The sequence below is a fragment of the Ambystoma mexicanum genome, chromosome 7q, assembly GCF_040938575.1.
Source record: "Ambystoma mexicanum isolate Mex_15411 chromosome 7q, UKY_AmexF1_1, whole genome shotgun sequence".
Lineage (NCBI taxonomy): Eukaryota > Metazoa > Chordata > Amphibia > Caudata > Ambystomatidae > Ambystoma > Ambystoma mexicanum.
The window spans coordinates 170,460,446-170,477,343 of NC_090941.1; the positions used below are offsets into that span (position 1 = coordinate 170,460,446).

The window sequence follows — 16,898 nt, forward strand, 5'->3', positions numbered from 1 at the left end:
ACTCTGCTTGCTGTCAGCTGTGCTGGTTTTAAACTTCCTGCCGTGATTGAATAGTTTTCATAGTTTCCAAAGACTAGACTGCTGTGTGGGCCTACTGATCGTAGTGATCTTCATTGTTCTATCCCTCTCTCTCGTCTGTCGTTATCGCGCCGTTCCTTATGTGATGTTGAGGAAGCTTTGAGGAGCGATCATTACTGTTCCCTTGCCTCTTCCTCGTCTCAGTGGTTGATATATTGTTCTTTGTCATGTTGGGTATTACTAAAAGTAGATCTGTCATATGGTTGAGGGAGAGTGTTGCAATATGCCATTAAGGCATGAGGAATGGAGGGAACATCCCTCAGAGGGAATGGGCGATATGTGACTTTCCCCAATGATGTTCTGTCATTCCCTTTTGGTTCGCCTTCCCCCAGGTGGTCCTCCCTCATATAGCCGCCCCCAGGATCAGGTAGCAGTTGCCGTCCCCTGGCCACATAAGGAGAGGCTACCTCAGTGAAAGGAGGGATGACATCCGGTTTATCACATACCCAAGAAAAAGAGGAACACTCCGTCCCATCCTTGACCTCAGGGTCTTGAATAAGTTCCAGAGGAAGGATAAGTTCAGGATGGTGACGTTGAAAGAAATTCTCCAGGCTCTACAGCTCCAGTACTGGTGTTGCTGAACTTTCAAGATGCTTGTTTCCATGTGCCAATCGATCAGAAGCACAGGAGGTTCCTAAGATTTGTCATCGGGGACACACATTCAGTTCAAGTTGCTCCCCTTTGGCTTAACCTCTGCACCCATGGTTTCCACCAAACAGATGGCCGGTCAGATAGCACAGCGAGTAGAGCGCTCGCTTTAACATCCGTACAGATCCTGCTGACACAAGTTCGAATCCCGGCAGAGCCAAACTCAGCCTTTCATCCTTCCGAGGTTGATAAATGAGCACCACACACCGTGGGCAATAAGCAGCGCTCCGATGCCCGAGGGTTCGTAGTACTATATAAATGCTAAATAAATAAAACTAAATCAATAAAAAAATAGCAGTGTTGGCAGCTCACGTCGGGAGATCTGGCATCCATGTATTTCCATACCTGGACTGATTGATCAGAGGGAAGTGTCCAGAGCAGGTATTAACACAGTTTGGGCTTCTCCCCGAACTTGCGGATGTCTAATCGCACCACTCAGAAGCTCCAATTCATTTAGGCAGTACTGGTCACCTGGGCCGGGAAGGCTTTCCCTCCAGGAAAGAGGGTAATCTGTGTCAGACAGATGGTCAGATTTTTTCAAACTCACAGCAGCTTGCTAGCAGCTTCCTTCCTCTGCCTTTTAGGCCTCATCTGCATTTTTCTGGTGCCAGTTGCCAGGCTGTGGATGTGATCCTTCCAGTGACTTTTGTGGGATCAATGGTCCCAGTACTTCAGCAGCATGGAGGACGTCCTCAAGGTGTTGAGGGCGCTGGCCAACAACCTCTAATGATGGGCCAGCAGGGGAGAGCATGTTGGCGGGGGAACCCCTTCGTCCACTGTGACCCCAGGTGCAAATGGTCACGGATGCATCCCTGAAGGGCTAGGGCGCGCACTGCAGGAAGGTGCACATGAAGGGGGACTTTGGCCCCCAATTGAATGCTGGTGGCACATCAACGTGCTGGAGTTGTATGTGATAAGGCTATCCTTGATGGCCTTTGTGCCTTCCTTTGGGACGGAAATATGTCCTGGTCTTGGCAGACAAAATAGTGGCAATGCATTACCTCAACAATCAAGGGGGCATGCCTTCTCTGCCCCTATGCAGGGAGGCCTTGCAACTGTGGTTCTGGTTGCAGGAGAACGAGATCTCAACTTCTGCAGCCCATCTGGTAGGAGCAGAGAATGGGGTGGAAGATGCTCTGAGCAGGCATAGCATGGTCTCACACGAGTGTGAAGTGTGCCAGGAAGTTCTGGAAGAAATCTTCACTCTGTAGCGTACTGCGACAGTGGATCTGCTTGCCACGAGGGCCAATGCGACGTGCATGCAGTTCTACTCAAGGTAATTCCCATTGAAGGGTGCACTAGGAGACACGTTCCATTGGTATTTCACATGCCATTCGACAGGGAGAACCTGTTTGGAAAGACGGTCAACGAGTCTCTTAAAATCATCCAGTCTGACACGGGGACAGCAGGTTCGCTGGATACCCTGCAGCTGGTTCAGTTGTCTTTCTTATGTTCCTCAAGGGGAAACCCGGCAGGTCCTCCAAGGGCTACACCACCCCTTATTGGCAGCCTGCTCCATGACGCAAGAGGTATACAGCGGTCGCTTGCAGGCATACAGCAGCAGAGGACAGCGCCGGTGCCACCCAGATGGCGGGCCCCTGCACCAAAACAGGCCTGAACCGCCTGTGGACTCGGGCCCCCACTTGTGAACCCCAGTGGGAGTCCGGCTAGCGATGTTCATCAGCGCGTGGAAGACCATCACCACTGACAGATGGGTGCTGGATGCTCTGTGCCAGGGTCACACTTTGGAGTTCCAACGCGGGTGTCCACATATTCCACCTGTAGCTCAACAAGAACAGCACTTGGTGCAGCTACTGCAGGAGGTCCACGCAATGTTAAAAATGGGGCCAATAGAACCCGTTCCCCGGCACATCTGGGGCTCTGGGCTGTATTCGTGGTACTTTCTGGTCCGAAAGAAGACACGAGGATGGAGGCTGATCCTGGACCTGCAACGCCTCAACAAGTACTTTGAAGTCCCAGAAGTTCAGGATGGTAACGTTGCAACACGTGCTCAGCCAAATGGAGGAAGGCGACTTCCTGCCGTCTCTGAACGTGGAGGACACCTACTTCCACGTCCCCATTCATCAGAAGCAACGCAAGTTTATGCAGTTTGTGGTCCAGGGACCACACTCTCAATTCAAGGCACTTCCTTCGGCCTGAATTCGCCCTCAAGGGTCTTCATGAAGTGCTTGACTCCGGTGCCGGCGCATCTTCGTCTCGGAGTCATCCACATCTACCCTTAACTGGACGATTGACTAGTTTGGTCCGCTTCCATGCTCTGGCGAGCCAGCACACAGCAAGGACCATGTTTGCTGACGAATCTGGGATTCTCCATGAATTATTCAAAGTCCTGCTTGAAGCCATTGCAGAATGCTCTGTTTTGATAGCCCGACTCAACACTGGCTGTTCAACCAATACCTGGCACTCCTTGCCCACCGCATTGCCGCCCTCTGCCCCAATTTTCAGTGCTATGCGGATGATACCCAGCTCATTTTCAGGCTACCCTCGGCCTCCTCCTCTCTGACTGTCTGTCTGCTATGCAGGAGTGGTGTCCCGTCAACGACCTCTGCCTTAATGCCAGTAAGACCGAGATTCTTCTCATCGGCACACCCTCTCCCTCCTTCCCTTCAGCTCTCTGGCCGGCCACTCTTGGCCCTCTTTTTGCTCCCACCTGCAAGGCTAAAAACCTCGGGGTCATCTTCGACTCCACACTCTGCTTCTCTCCTCACATCTCTGACGTCTCTAAGAAGTCACACTACCAGCTGCACCTCCTCAGAGGTATTCTCCCTCTCCTTCCCCCAGAAGATCACAGTCTCCAGAGCCCTGGTTCTCTCTAAGCTGGACTACTGCAACAGCCTCTTTCTAAATCTGCTTGCCCCCACTCTCCGCCCTCTGCAACTTTTCCAAAATAGGACTGCGAGACTTGTCCTTGGCCTCAAGCCCAGGGATCGTATCTCTCCAGGACTGAAATCCCTGCACTGGTTCCCAGTGGCTGCAAGGATTAAGTTCAAAACCCTCTGCATTATCCACAAGGCCTTCTGGGGCCTGGGACCTCACTACCTTCAACTCTCTCTTCCTAAATACCTTCCTTCCTGGGCTCTTCGCTCATCTGCCTCCAACTCTCTCAGGGTTAGCCGCTTCTCCAAGCAACGAGTTGGTGGTCGATCTCTCTCCTCGGCTGGGGCCTCCCTCTGGAACAGCCTTCCTGCCTCCTGGAAACTCGAGGAGAACCATCTCCGGTTCCAGAAACACCTCAAAACCTTCCTCTTTACTTCCGCTTTCTCTGTTTCTCTCCCCTGCTGAAATTCTCTGCCGTTTCTGCACCGGTTACCTGGCCACCCTTTCTGATCCTGGGGCCAGGTCCAGCCTTTTGCTCACCTGCCTAGCCTCCCTGGCAACCCATGCACTTGGGGACTGGTTCTGAAATCCCTTCAGTCCCCTTACCTGCACTTATGTCTGCTCTTACCTTGCACTTGCCACCATCAGGCTGTTTTATTTCTCGTATTTATTCTTCTTACATGTACTGCACTGCACTTTCCCCTCTCCCTTCCCCTTGCACTGTTCCCTTTCTCCCTACCCTCGCACTTGCGCGATCTGAATGACACCTGGCCTAGTAGGATTGTTGTCTGTCTTCCAACGTTTTCCCCTCCCTTGCCTCGTCGCCCCTTGAAACACTTGTGTATAGGCGCGTTATAAATGCCATAGCATAGCATATCATATCATAACACAGTATTTTTCCTGGTGTTTCCCTCGGAAGAGAGTGTAGTAGCCATCTTAGGGACGGTGTAGCAACACCTCTTGTCGGCTACTGTGCAAGCTGTCAAGCCGCTGTTGGGCATGATGTTCTCCTGCATCAACCTCGTCCTCTTGTGCAGACTAAACATGGGGCCTCTCCAGAAGTTCCTGAATGCAAGGTGGCTACAAGTCTTGGGATCCTGGACAGACAAGATCGCCCTCAACAAGGATTTCTGAGGAGCAATACAGTGGTGGGGCATGCACTCTCATCTCACGCAAGGGGCTCCATTCCAAGTCCCTCCTTACCAGGAGTCCGTCACCGCAGACGCTTCTCTGGAAGGAAGGGAAGCTCACACCAGACAGTTGCATGCCAGAGGCCTCTGGCTGCCGGAAAAAAAGACACTCCACATCGGAGCTCTGGGCCGTTTTCTTGGCCCTCAAGTCCTTCCAGCCATCTTGATGAGGATCTTCACGGGAAACATCACCACCATGTTCTACGCCCGGAAGCAGGGCAGGACGTGCTCTCTGCCGCTCTCCAGGGACGCTTAGGATCTGTGGCACGGGGCCATTCTTCAGGACATGTTTGTCCCATTTCACCTGGCGGGCACCAGGAACACCATTGCAGACTCACTCAGCTGGGAGCTGTGTTCTTGCCACGAGTGGGAGCGGCGCAAGGACTAGATGTATCTTCTATTCCACAAATGGGGTCCACCCCAGATCGACCTTTTCGCGACTGCAACAAATTACAAGTGTCAGAAGTTCGCCAGCAGGTTCCCACAGCCAAGGAGCATGGGGCATGCATTCTCGTTCCCGTGGGAGGAACTTTCCCTATACGCTTTTCCTCCTCTCACACTACAAGTGATCAACCCACTCAGACAGTGTCTGTGCAGGATAATACTCGTCGCTCCGGCATGGACGTTGCAAATCTGGTATCCAGACCTGTCACGTCTGTCGGCGGTTCCGTCCGTCAGGCTGCCACTACTTCCGGACCGTCTCTCCAGAGAACCAGGAGCGATTCTGCACCACAACCCAGCGTCGCTGAATCACAGGGCCTGGTTCCTGCAACTCTAGAGTTTGGACACTCTTCTTTACCTGCAGAGTGTAAGGGCATGCTAGCAAACACCAGGGCCTCTTCGACAATGACGTGCTATGGTCATAAGTGGAAGCGTTTCTCTGTGTGGTTCTGGGCTCAGAAGATTTACCCCTTCTGCAGCTCCTACAATACCTGCTTTGCTCGGACAAGGCTGGACTCTATCAAGGTGTACCTGGCCGCCATATCCCATTACACCAGGGCACCGTGTAAGCCTTCTCTGTGGTCACAGAGTTCCTCAAAGGACTCTTAAGGACTTTTCACTGGTGAAGGCTGCTGCCCCGGCTTGGGAGCTCAATGTTGTTTTGACTAAGTTCATCAGAGCGCCCTTTGTGCTGATGCATGAGGCCCCACTCGAGTTTCTATTGTGGAAGACTGCAGTCCTTGTGGCGATCACCTCGGACAGGCGGGGTCAGGGAGATCCAGGCCCTGTCGTGCAAATAGCTGTACTTGTCCTTCCAGGCTTCAAGGGTGGTACTGCGTACACACCCCACCTTTATGCCGAAGATGCTGTCAGGAGTTTCACCTCAACACGCCTTTGGTGTTGCCCGTCTTCTTCCCGAATCCATCGTTACAGCGGAAAGGGCCTTGCATTCGCTGGACGTTGCACGTACCTTGAAGTTTTATGTGGCACTTACGAAGAGCTTTCGGAAGACCTCACAGCTGTTCGTCAATTTTGGACCTGTGAATCACGGAAAGGCCTTGTCGAAGGCTTCCATCTCCAGGTGGCCCTCTGGCTGCATCATGCACTGTCATCGACTGGCTAGCAGATCCCTGCTGGGCCAGTCGTGAGCCCACTCCACCGGAGCTATCGCAGCAACAACAGTGTTTCTCTCTGGTGTGCCCCTGCTCGACATCTGCAGGGCTGCTATGTGGAGGTCCACGCACACCTTCACGTGGTTCTACTGTGTCAACAGGGATTCCAGGGAGGAGTCCCGAATCGGCCTATCGGTGCTACGCGACCTGTTTATTTGAGGCGAGTCTGTTCTAGAGGTAAGTGTTTATTGCTTCTGTTGAGTCTGGTTGTCTATGTGTACTACTGTGTAATCGTTATTCATGAGCATGTGAATACATGCCAGAACCCATGCTCGAGAAGGTTTAAGTTACTTACCTGTAACTATTGTTCTCCAGCATGGATTCACATGCGAATCCTCCCTCCGTCCCTTCTGCGGCTCTTCTTGGTTCATACAGCCACTTTACGTGCTTACAAAATCTGAAGATGGCTGCCAGGGGTGGAGCTTAGTGTGACGACCGTCATTGGATGGGGACAGTATGACCCAGAGGACAGTGATTGGTTTAGATGAGAAAAAACAGTTTTAAAGTGAAACTATTTTTTCTTTTAGTGAGGATTCCCAAGCCTGACAACAGGGAATATTCATGAGCATGTGAATCCATGCCAAAACCATGCTGGCGAACAGTAGTTACAGGTAAGTAACTTAAACCTTGTTCACACTACAGTGGCTGCTTCTTAGCTGCTTTCTTTTAGCCAAATCCATCTGGATTCTTCCTCTGCGGTTGCTGAGCTCGGGTGGGGGGGTTAAGAGGAGTACTGAGGTACAGGAGCATAGTGATGCATCATATGTACTGCCGACATCACGTCCTGACTCGAGGAGTGGCACGGTCGAGTCGTACTATTCCCCCCTGTCAAAGTTCCTGAGCAGCTGTTACTGGAAGGGTTATCTTTCAGATGAGGAATCTGCGGGAAAAGAATCCATACAAAGAACATTACTGGTAAGTCATTTCTCCTTCACTTCTATCATCTAAAGTCACCTTACATGAATACTCAAGGCAAGGTTTCAACTTTTTCTAATTATATGTTTATTTAACTGCGCTTCCCAATAGTGGGTTGCATAGATTTATTCTTTAATTGCGCCTCAACTTGCTACCTCTGTGGACAACAATTGTGCCAAGACTAAAAATACCCCACTGTGTGTGGCTTAGTAGAATTGGTAGTCTCATGCTGAGTTGGAGACTTGGCAACATTTGTTGACTCAATGTTCTTTATTGAGGCAGTATTATCTCAAAGCCTTAAGTAAATGTGTATATTGAATCGAACATATTGGGGGAGATGTGTTTTGTGCATATTGTTTATCAGTGAGATCAGAAGCCCTTTTTGTGCAATTTATGTGGCTTCTGGTCTAGTGCTATGAGGTATATAGAGTATGATACCACTCAAAATGTCAATAGATAAGTATGCAATGGATTGCTGTTATGTTTATGGTCATATGAATTCTTTTTCTATGATGTTTACTAACTTTGTATTTTGATTCGTGTGAAAAGTGAATTTAACCAGATTACACTGAAATAAAAAATAAAGAATTATGGTAGAGCCAGGGCAAATGTGGAGACTTTATTTTTCTGAATGTCCATGTGACTTACATTCTCTACAATGACTATACCAAATTCCAAGTTGGGGTCTTACTGCATGAGCTACTCCTATCTTCGTAGTTTTCCTAGTCCTTTTAGATGGTCGGATGCTCCAGATTTGAGTCTGTCTTATTAAAGCTTAAACAACCTGACCCTGGTTCACCAAATACAAACCTTTTGCACTCATAAAATAGTTTTTATGTGGCTCACACGATCATTGCATGAATACATATGAAATGCACTTAGTTGAAATAGTGTGCCAAGAATATACATTTTTCGTTTTAATGACACTTAACTGAAAACAAGCATGGTTTTAGTATAAGAAGTGTGATGGTTTTAGTATAAGAAGTGTGTTTTTTTTTTAATGCTTTATTAGGATAATCATTTGTAAGGCACAGAAATACGTTACTCAAGCCACAAGAGATAAACTGATGCAAGAAATGAAATGTCTCCTCAATTTTAACACTGATTTTAGGTATATTAAATGTCATTGGTTGCATCAGATGAAAACTGCAGTTAGCATATATATATATATATGATTTTAATTTCTTTTTCAGTATTCTTGGTTTTTCTTCGAACTGTTAATAAAATCAATGGCTCAGCACTTAATAGAGAACACCAAAGTCAAGGTATGTAAAGAGTAGTACTCATTTGTGCAACTGTGAATTAAATGTTTTTATTGGGAAGTGTTGTGGAAGTTGGTGGTCTGGCTCATCCCTATGCTATGTCGGAGCTGATGGGTTCTCTGAACATACCCTCTTCTCACGGACATGTTTCAGGTGTCCGTCTCATTCGGTAGCTTGTTCTGTTTGTATTTCACTGACGGTGAAGTCAAACTTCACAAGTGTCTGCTTTTTAAAGAAAATTTGGATTTCTTGTTTTAACGTCTTCACAATTCTCTTTGACCACATTACTATCCACTGAATGAAGTTAGAAATGTGGCTGAGAGGTGTAAGAAGATATTTAAGAGTCCATTATGATTAAAATGTATATATGTGTGTGTGTGTGTATATGTATATATATAGGTTCAGATGCTGCTTTAAAAAGAAAACTTTGATCTTGCCACTTGTATTTAATATCTTGGGGACTGCTATACCATGATTGATTAAAAAAAAAATAATTGTAGGCAAATGGACATACTATATACTATACTATATACCACCTGAAAAAAACGGACTGATATGTGATGGTTTGCGGAAACTACGAAAATGCTACATCTTAGAGCTGTTTCCCTTCATAAATGACCACACAACCTCTCATTACCTTTTAAATGAAGCTCTCTGTTGTCATGAAATGAGCACTTAAGTAAACAACTAAGTAAATTGTGTGCAAGCTATATTTGAAAACATTCCAAACTAAATGTTTTTTTTTAATCCATTAATTTATTTGGGCTAGAGTTAAAAAAAATACATTTAAATATGCTGTCTTTGTAGCACTTGGCTTTTTACAATGTATGTGGGCTATTGGTTAATTCGCATGCCATATGCATCTGGCAGCAAGTGAACCAGAGAAAAATTATTTGTCTCAACCACATGGTTATGCCTAGCAGCTTTACCTTTACTTTCATTTGGTATAAGTGTAATCCTTATGTAAACATGTGGTCACCAGATCTCTATTGAGCCTGCATGTGACCTCTGCAGCAGGAGAGCCACCTCTGCACCAGCATAAAATGTTAAATTGGTGCCAAAGTATGTAATTTAATCAAGTGCTTGGACTATGAGATGAAGGTGTCGGGCAAAGAATGGAAAAACATGCACTGTAACAGCCCCTGAGCAAGCCCATTGGAAGGACTGTCGCATCGACTGGCAAAATGCTTTGTTGTTCATGATTTAAAATGTGTAATGATAAGGTAAAGGGTGATAGTATGCTTTGTATTGTATTGCTCGATTTCTGCTTTTGTAATATGTTTAAAAGTTTGGCTGAACTATCTACACAATAAAATATAAAAAATAAAAAAAGATGATATCCCAGAATAGGGGAAACTGAATAATGTATTCAAATGTTGAAAACCTTAATATTTCGGACACTTTAAATATGGCTCATTCCAATGCCTCATGGTGAAGGGCTTCAGCCAGGGCTCCCACCTCCAACATTGTGGAAAATGAAAGGTTCTGAGCTGGCTGACAGGAAGATTTCTGATGAGAAGTTATTGGTTTAGTTGGTAAGACAGTGGCTGACTGACTTGGAGAGTGTGTCTTTAGGAAGCCCCCTTAGGCTTAGATTCCTCTCCTGGACCCCAAAACTGAGGTATCTGCCATCTGCCAGCCCAGTTGCGGTAGTCCATTAGGCTGCCCTCTAGTTACATTACTGGCATTATTACAACTCTTTTGCCTATCAGCTGCACTGGCAGACTGGCAAGTAAGTCTTCTGTAAATGTGTGAGGAAAATCTAGCACCCAGATCACTGATCTCCATATAGTCAGCACTGGAGCACCAAATCACACAGCCTTGTTACCGGAACACAAGTGAAGTCCAGCAATGCCTGACTCAGCCGATTTCTACTCTCCTGTGTAGAGTGGAACTCACTGAATGCCCACCAGAAGTGGTCTTGGAAGAATAGACCCCTCGTTTGAGAGACACTGCAGGCAGAAGTACCAGGGCACAAGTGCACTCATCTTTAAGTAACGTGAAATGAAGTGTTCCTTGAACTGGTTTATGTATGCACCTTCGGTTATGTGTTCTTGCCAGTCAAACTCTTCTTCTGCAGGACGTAGCTGTGAGCTCGCTTTATTTGTGGGCATAAACATTCTTTGCTTCCCCTCATTACCTCAAGCTCAGTTTCACCTTGGGGTTGAGGGGGGACAGGGAGAAGGGGGCATGAAATAAACACTGTCTCCCCTGAGTTACGGCCTGCAATTACGGCCTAAGTTTTGTAATTGTTTACTAATGCATGGAATTCAAACCATTTTTATAATGTTACACTTTTTATTTTAAAGTTTATATGTTTATAAGGTGATAAGTACTACAAATGAATGTGCCACATGCAGGGGCATGTGAGAGGGCAGGAGAGGTGAGGAGGCCTTTAGAGAGGTGGGAGGAGCAGGCACAGATGAGGGGGCGCCTAGGGAGTGCATGGGATGCCAAAAAAGCACCCAATAACTGTGGGTATTACTACAAATAACCAAGGATATCTCTAGTTCATTACAATGTAACCGTGGTTATAAAAAACGGTATACAAAAATGATATACTTTTACAGCTACAGTGACGTCGGGGGTGAAAAATCACTGGCTGTGGCCAGTGACTTGGTGGCGTTTTAAATGGCTTAAAGGCCTTGTAGGGTTGTAAAATATGAAGTGGGCACGGCTGATGGCCGTAGTATTAAAATAAAGCAGAGTGAGCACGGCTACTAAGCAGTGTGATGAATCTGTGGCCAGGGGATGGCAGCCGTTACCTGATCCTGACCCTGGGGGGGTGGCTATGCAAGGGAGGATCACATGAGGGGAGGCGACCATCCTTGGGGGAGATTGCCATCATCAGAGGAGACAGCGCACTCTAGTTGTTGGAAGGATGCAGCAACCCTTAACAACATCTACAGTGCCATCCAGAATTGGATGGCCTGTAATTCTTTGGCTCGCAATAACAAAAAAACAGAGCTCATGATTGTCTCCACCAAGAATACTCGGAGCAAGTTAACACCAGAATACTCCAACTTCTTGATTGCAGATCATGTCATAACAGTCTAGACAAAAGTGAAAACACTAGGCGTTATTCTGGATGACGAACTCTCAATGAAGTCTCAAGTATACAATATCCGGTCGAGCTGTGGACTCATTAATAAACGTATACAATACAACCAACCTTTTATAAAAAATGACAACTGCGTTCTGCTGTCCACAGCGCTGATGAATTCCAAGCTGGACTACTCTAATAGCCTGCTTACCGGCACTATTGCTACCAACATACAAGCACTACACGTCACACAGAACAATGCTGTGCGCACCATTTTCAAACTATCGCGTCGCACACACATCTCTACATTCACAAACACTCTACACTAGCTTCCCGTAAAACAAAGAATATCACACAAAGCGCTCACTCTGGCTCATAAATGTGTGTCTCTCTCAAGCCCTGTATATCTATTGAAGCGTATTAAGATGAAGCCAAACAATAGGAATCTTCGTTCTACCGTGGCTATGGTACTTGTTCAGCCGAGATTCAAACTGGCCCGGTTTGTTGACACTAGCTTTGATACTAAGGCTCCTACTCTCTGGAATTCGCTCCCGGCGGCTATACTTCAAAAACAGAACTACCCTCTCTTTAAATAGGCGTTAAAAACCTACCTTTTCAACCTTAGCCCAGAATAACCGGCCTATGTTTCTGCTCTTCTACTCTCTGGCCTGCTCTTATGTTTGTGCGTCCTGTCGCTGTTTTATGTGCGCTCTGAGGCTTGTGGGCATGTGGCATGTTATAAAAATTAAAATAAACAAGGAGTGTCACCATGGTGGGATCTTTAAATCCCCAGCAACTGATGAATCCGCAGAAGCTGACGGGAGCAGGCCGCTCCCGTTGGAAGGAGAAATGGCTTGGCGAGAGCCCACCTGCATACGAGTCCCGCAGAAGAGAGAGGAGGAGACAGAGTGCTGCGCAACATGGAAGGTCTGCCAGTCCCGCCAACGAGAAGTGGGAGAACTGGAGCCCTTGCGTTACATGGGAAATGACAGCGCAACGCTGCTTCCAGGCAGTGAAAACCAGACGAAGAAGGGACAGGACGCTCTCGCGATCTACTGTAGTGTTGTAGCAACCACGAAAGCTCACAGAGGATGCTGAAGCTACCGCACCTAACCGGTGAGCCCAGCTGGGGATGGTGGGGCGCTTCACGGCAAGTGCTGCGCACTGTGGGAGAGAGCTCTATAGAAGTTATTAAGAAAGGGTCAAACTGGATATTAAAAACATTGCAAAGGCTGAGGGCTAAAGTTCAATATGAGTCTAAGACCCACACCTGAAATGAAGAGACTTGTGAATTTTTGTTGTAACAAACTCCTGGCAGGAGAGCAAACCAGGCATTTGTGAGACTGGGACTCGCACCTAAATTGTGTGACTAAAGAACCTGGCAAGGGAGTACACAAGGTATTCCATGAGATGAAGAATCCTAAGAAAGACGCATAACGTTGGGATTGTGAATTGAGTGAACTGTGCAAGAAAGTCCTGGCAGGAGAGTATACCAGGCGGAGTCAAGTCTGTGAAGTAAAATTGCAAATATCAGGAAGAGAGAGCTATCTTCTTCAGCTACAAAGAACTTGGTTATATGTTTTGAACTTTTCGTTTTGCTGGAAAGAATGCAAGAAAAAAACCTTAGTTGCAGGGACGTTAAGGTGAGAAGTTAATACAACAAAACCCCTGAAAATTGAGCTAAAGCCACTTTAACTTTGCAGCATGTTGCGCAGCCTATGACTACAATGATGACATCACAGATGACATCCCTGATGACATCCCTGTTTAAATTCAATGCTAACTAGCCACGGCCAGTGCCTACAGCCTTTGGCCATCGCCACTATATATTTGAACACATTAAGCGACCACTAGCCACAGCCTTTGCCTGTGCCCACTGTATATATATCAATAGATTGCTTTTCTCGCAGATTCCACATCCGATCTCCCCTCTAGCTTCAGCTACTCTGAAAAATCTTCAACAGTGTGGCATAGTGGACCTCTGCTCAGCCATCGATCATCGATCTGGCTTGACTCAGTGCTTGATCGTGGACTCCGATAGTGACGTTGGGCGTCATATATATATATATACTGCGTCACTGCGCCCTGTACCTCAGTTCCTTTTTTTCTGTGCGCTCATTACACTACTCATGAGGAACATTAGTGAACTTGGATCCCTCAATTTCACTCAATGTTTTTTTGCTAACATTTCTGTCATTGTGAGCTAGCATGCCCGCACCTCGGATTTCGTGCTTCAAGCGCTGCTCCGATTGCAGCTCCAAGATGTCAGTGACCGCCCCGCATGACATATGCATGTGGTGCCTCGGCAGGGGTCACGACACAGAGGGGTGCGCATCCTGGGGCAAGATGAACCCCAAGTCCCTACGGAACACGGGCAGCCAGCTTGCGTTGGGCCGACCGCGTCAAAATCACTGGTGCAATTGACCCTTTGTTCATCGGATGCCGAACGGAATGCCCCACACCCATGAAGAATAGGCACCAGTGGTCCACAAAAGGGCAGTCCAACACTGAAACGCTAGGCAATTCTCCTTTGAACAAAAAGTACCATGAGCAACCCCAGGCATGTGTTTTGTCCTTGTTGGGCCTCCTCAGTGAGGTGAAGCTGAGCCTCTCTAAGGTGCAGTGAGCAAGGGGTCCATGTCTGGCTTACCCTTGGTTACTTAGAGTGAAACCCCAAGTTTTACAAAATTGAAAAGGATTATGGGAGCCATATGCAAAAATCAGTTTTATTAACTCATTTATAAATTGTTATGTCCGATGCCATCAGTATTGTCACCAGTGATATCATTGTGGTCATAGGCTGCACAAAAGGGTGCGTGAAGTTAAGGTGGTTTTAGCTGAATTTCAGGGGTAATGTTGCGTTCAATTCTCACCTTAACCTCCCTGCAACTAAAGTTCTATTCATTGAATTTCAAGGGTTTTGTTATTCCATAGTTTTTTCCAACGCCACTGGCCATGGCCAATTACTACCAGACCACTCCGGCCTAGCCCACTGTAATTTGTTTAATCGCTCCCAGACCACTAGCCATGACCAGTGGGCATGGCATTCGCTGAACCATCTGTCCATTTTAAAACACTACCAGACCACTAGCGATGGCAGAATTGTTCACCCCGACATCACTGTATCTGTTAAAATTACTAAAAACGTTTTTTGTATTACTTTCTTGCCATGGCTACGGGTATAATTATTATTAGGGTTCCTCTTTTCAATGTTTGTATTTTTCTATTTCTTTGGTGGTTATCAGTGTTTTCCTGTGTACCCCCTTCAAACAATCATGGATATCTGTTTTTCCAGTGTGTAAACACACATTCTTTTGTTGTTTCATTGCGTGCATCAGTAGGGTAATATCTCTCATGACCGGCTGCAAGAATAACATATGCCCAGGTTTGGGCGGTTAACCTGGAAATCCACCCTAATGCAACCATCGATGAAAGACGTTCAGCAATCACAGACTGATTTTAACCTGTTTAAAAGATGACCGGCTCTGTGAACTCACAATTATTTTTGGGCAATGCTCAGTGAGATAAAATTATTTGCCAAGGATCACACAATTTGGGTAAGCAGTGTGCTACAAGCCCCTTGTTTTATGGCCGGTCTCTTGGTAACTGTTGTGATACATCGCAAGACCCTAACTAACTGCATTTAAGCAGCACTGAAAAGGGAAATAAATGACAGGCTTGCAAGAATAACATATGCCCAGGTACTTTTACCGCCATAGCGATACTCAAAAGCTGGCACACGTGAATAAACGCACAGTAAGTGAACATATATCTTAAAGTGAAATACACAAATGCAGTTCAGTTAACCTTCCCCATAGAAGAAAGTGCACTAGACAAAATAGCATTGGTCTTTAAAAAACAGTAATGAACACCAGAAAAATAACCTGAGAGTAAATGTTCCAATAAATGTGCTGGCAAAGTATAAAAGGTGCTCACCTTTTAAACCCAGCAATCTGTAGTGAAATATTCCCTGGAAAACAAAATCACAATGTGAGACAAGTGCTTGTGGTGTTGTGGGTGAGTGTCTGCACTGGGAACATGACAATCTGAGTAAAATCCTGGTAGCCAAATTTTTGAGCAAGCTTGCCAAACTCACAAAAACACAAGGGGTTGCGCCTGCCCTCTGGAAAAAAAAGTTATGCTGTCCACCCACTTGTCCTACACGTGTGCCCTGAAAAGCAGCTGCAAACATGGGATAATAACTGCACTGGTGTCCAGGATTGCAAACTCTTGCCACATCCTGGGTGGGCAAATACTCATGACTCTCCTCACCCCCATGTCTGGCTTTCAACAATGCTCTGCTTTATAAAGATAACACATACCCTAGTGTCACTCAAATATATAAATCCTTATAGAACTGTGTTATGCAACAATTGTGGCATTATTCCCCCCATCTTGACTTGGAGACTGCAAATACCAGAATGCAATTCACAAAAAAGCCAATAAATGGTTTCTCAGAGAGCACTGGGAACATGGATCTTTAAAGTGTGTGTGTGTGTAGGATCACCTGGCCAGGGGGTTCTTGGACTATGGGAGACACGACCTTGGCGAGACATGGTATTCCTCCCGGTCCGATACACCCCTTCCCGACATAGCCCTAATTGTCTTGGGATAGTGTCAGCAGAGTCCCATTATACCCCAGTACCTTTCCTTAAGAAAAAGTAGAAAACGACCAGGGGTATAAAACTCCATAGAAAATCCATAAATTGGCCCCCTTCATCCGGACAAAACCCTACATGGTTTTTCCATGATCTCCAGGAAAATCTACAAATCCCACAATCCCTACTTCCATTCTACAAGTCCAACTACTAGGACAAAGAAAAGGCAGATGGGAGTAGTGAGGATTACCCATAGGAATCAACGGCAATGGATTCCTGTGGGCAGTCTCCATGTTGTCCCGGTAATGAGGTCAGGCAGAGTCAGACAGGGAGGGACTACTCACACCTGACTCCAATCGACTCTTTCAAAGAGTATAAAACGTCAGCCACCCAGGCACACACTGAGCGAACAGGGGATGCTGAAGGAACCGTGAAGACCAGAAGAAGTCAGCAGCTGTGAGAACCTTCGGAACCCAGATGGGGGACAGATTGCCAAGACACTTAGGCCTGTGAGTACGAAGGGGACTACAGTGTGGCAGGGGAGCCGTGCCCCAGGGAACCAAAACTCCAGCTAAACTTTTCTGGTTGTTTTTTAATCAATGCTGGCTCTCTGGGTGACTTTCAGAAACTTAAATAGTTGAGGGGCAGGTGCTGGGACCCTGTCCTCAAGTGAATCCCCATTGAGGACCCGCTAACACCTCATCACCGAGGGC

General features: G+C 46.7%; 1 protein-coding gene across 9 annotated transcripts in view; it reads left to right on the forward strand.

The window, feature by feature from the left end:
* Nucleotides 1-16,898, forward strand: part of DOCK9 (dedicator of cytokinesis 9) — a 2,709,375-nt gene that overhangs the window by 1,685,451 nt on the left and 1,007,026 nt on the right. For all 9 annotated transcript variants that reach the window (XM_069639825.1, XM_069639823.1, XM_069639827.1 and 6 more), the window contains exon 27: nucleotides 8,476-8,547. In XM_069639825.1, the coding sequence (XP_069495926.1) occupies nucleotides 8,476-8,547 (72 nt within the window). The remainder of the gene's footprint in view (nucleotides 1-8,475; nucleotides 8,548-16,898) is intronic.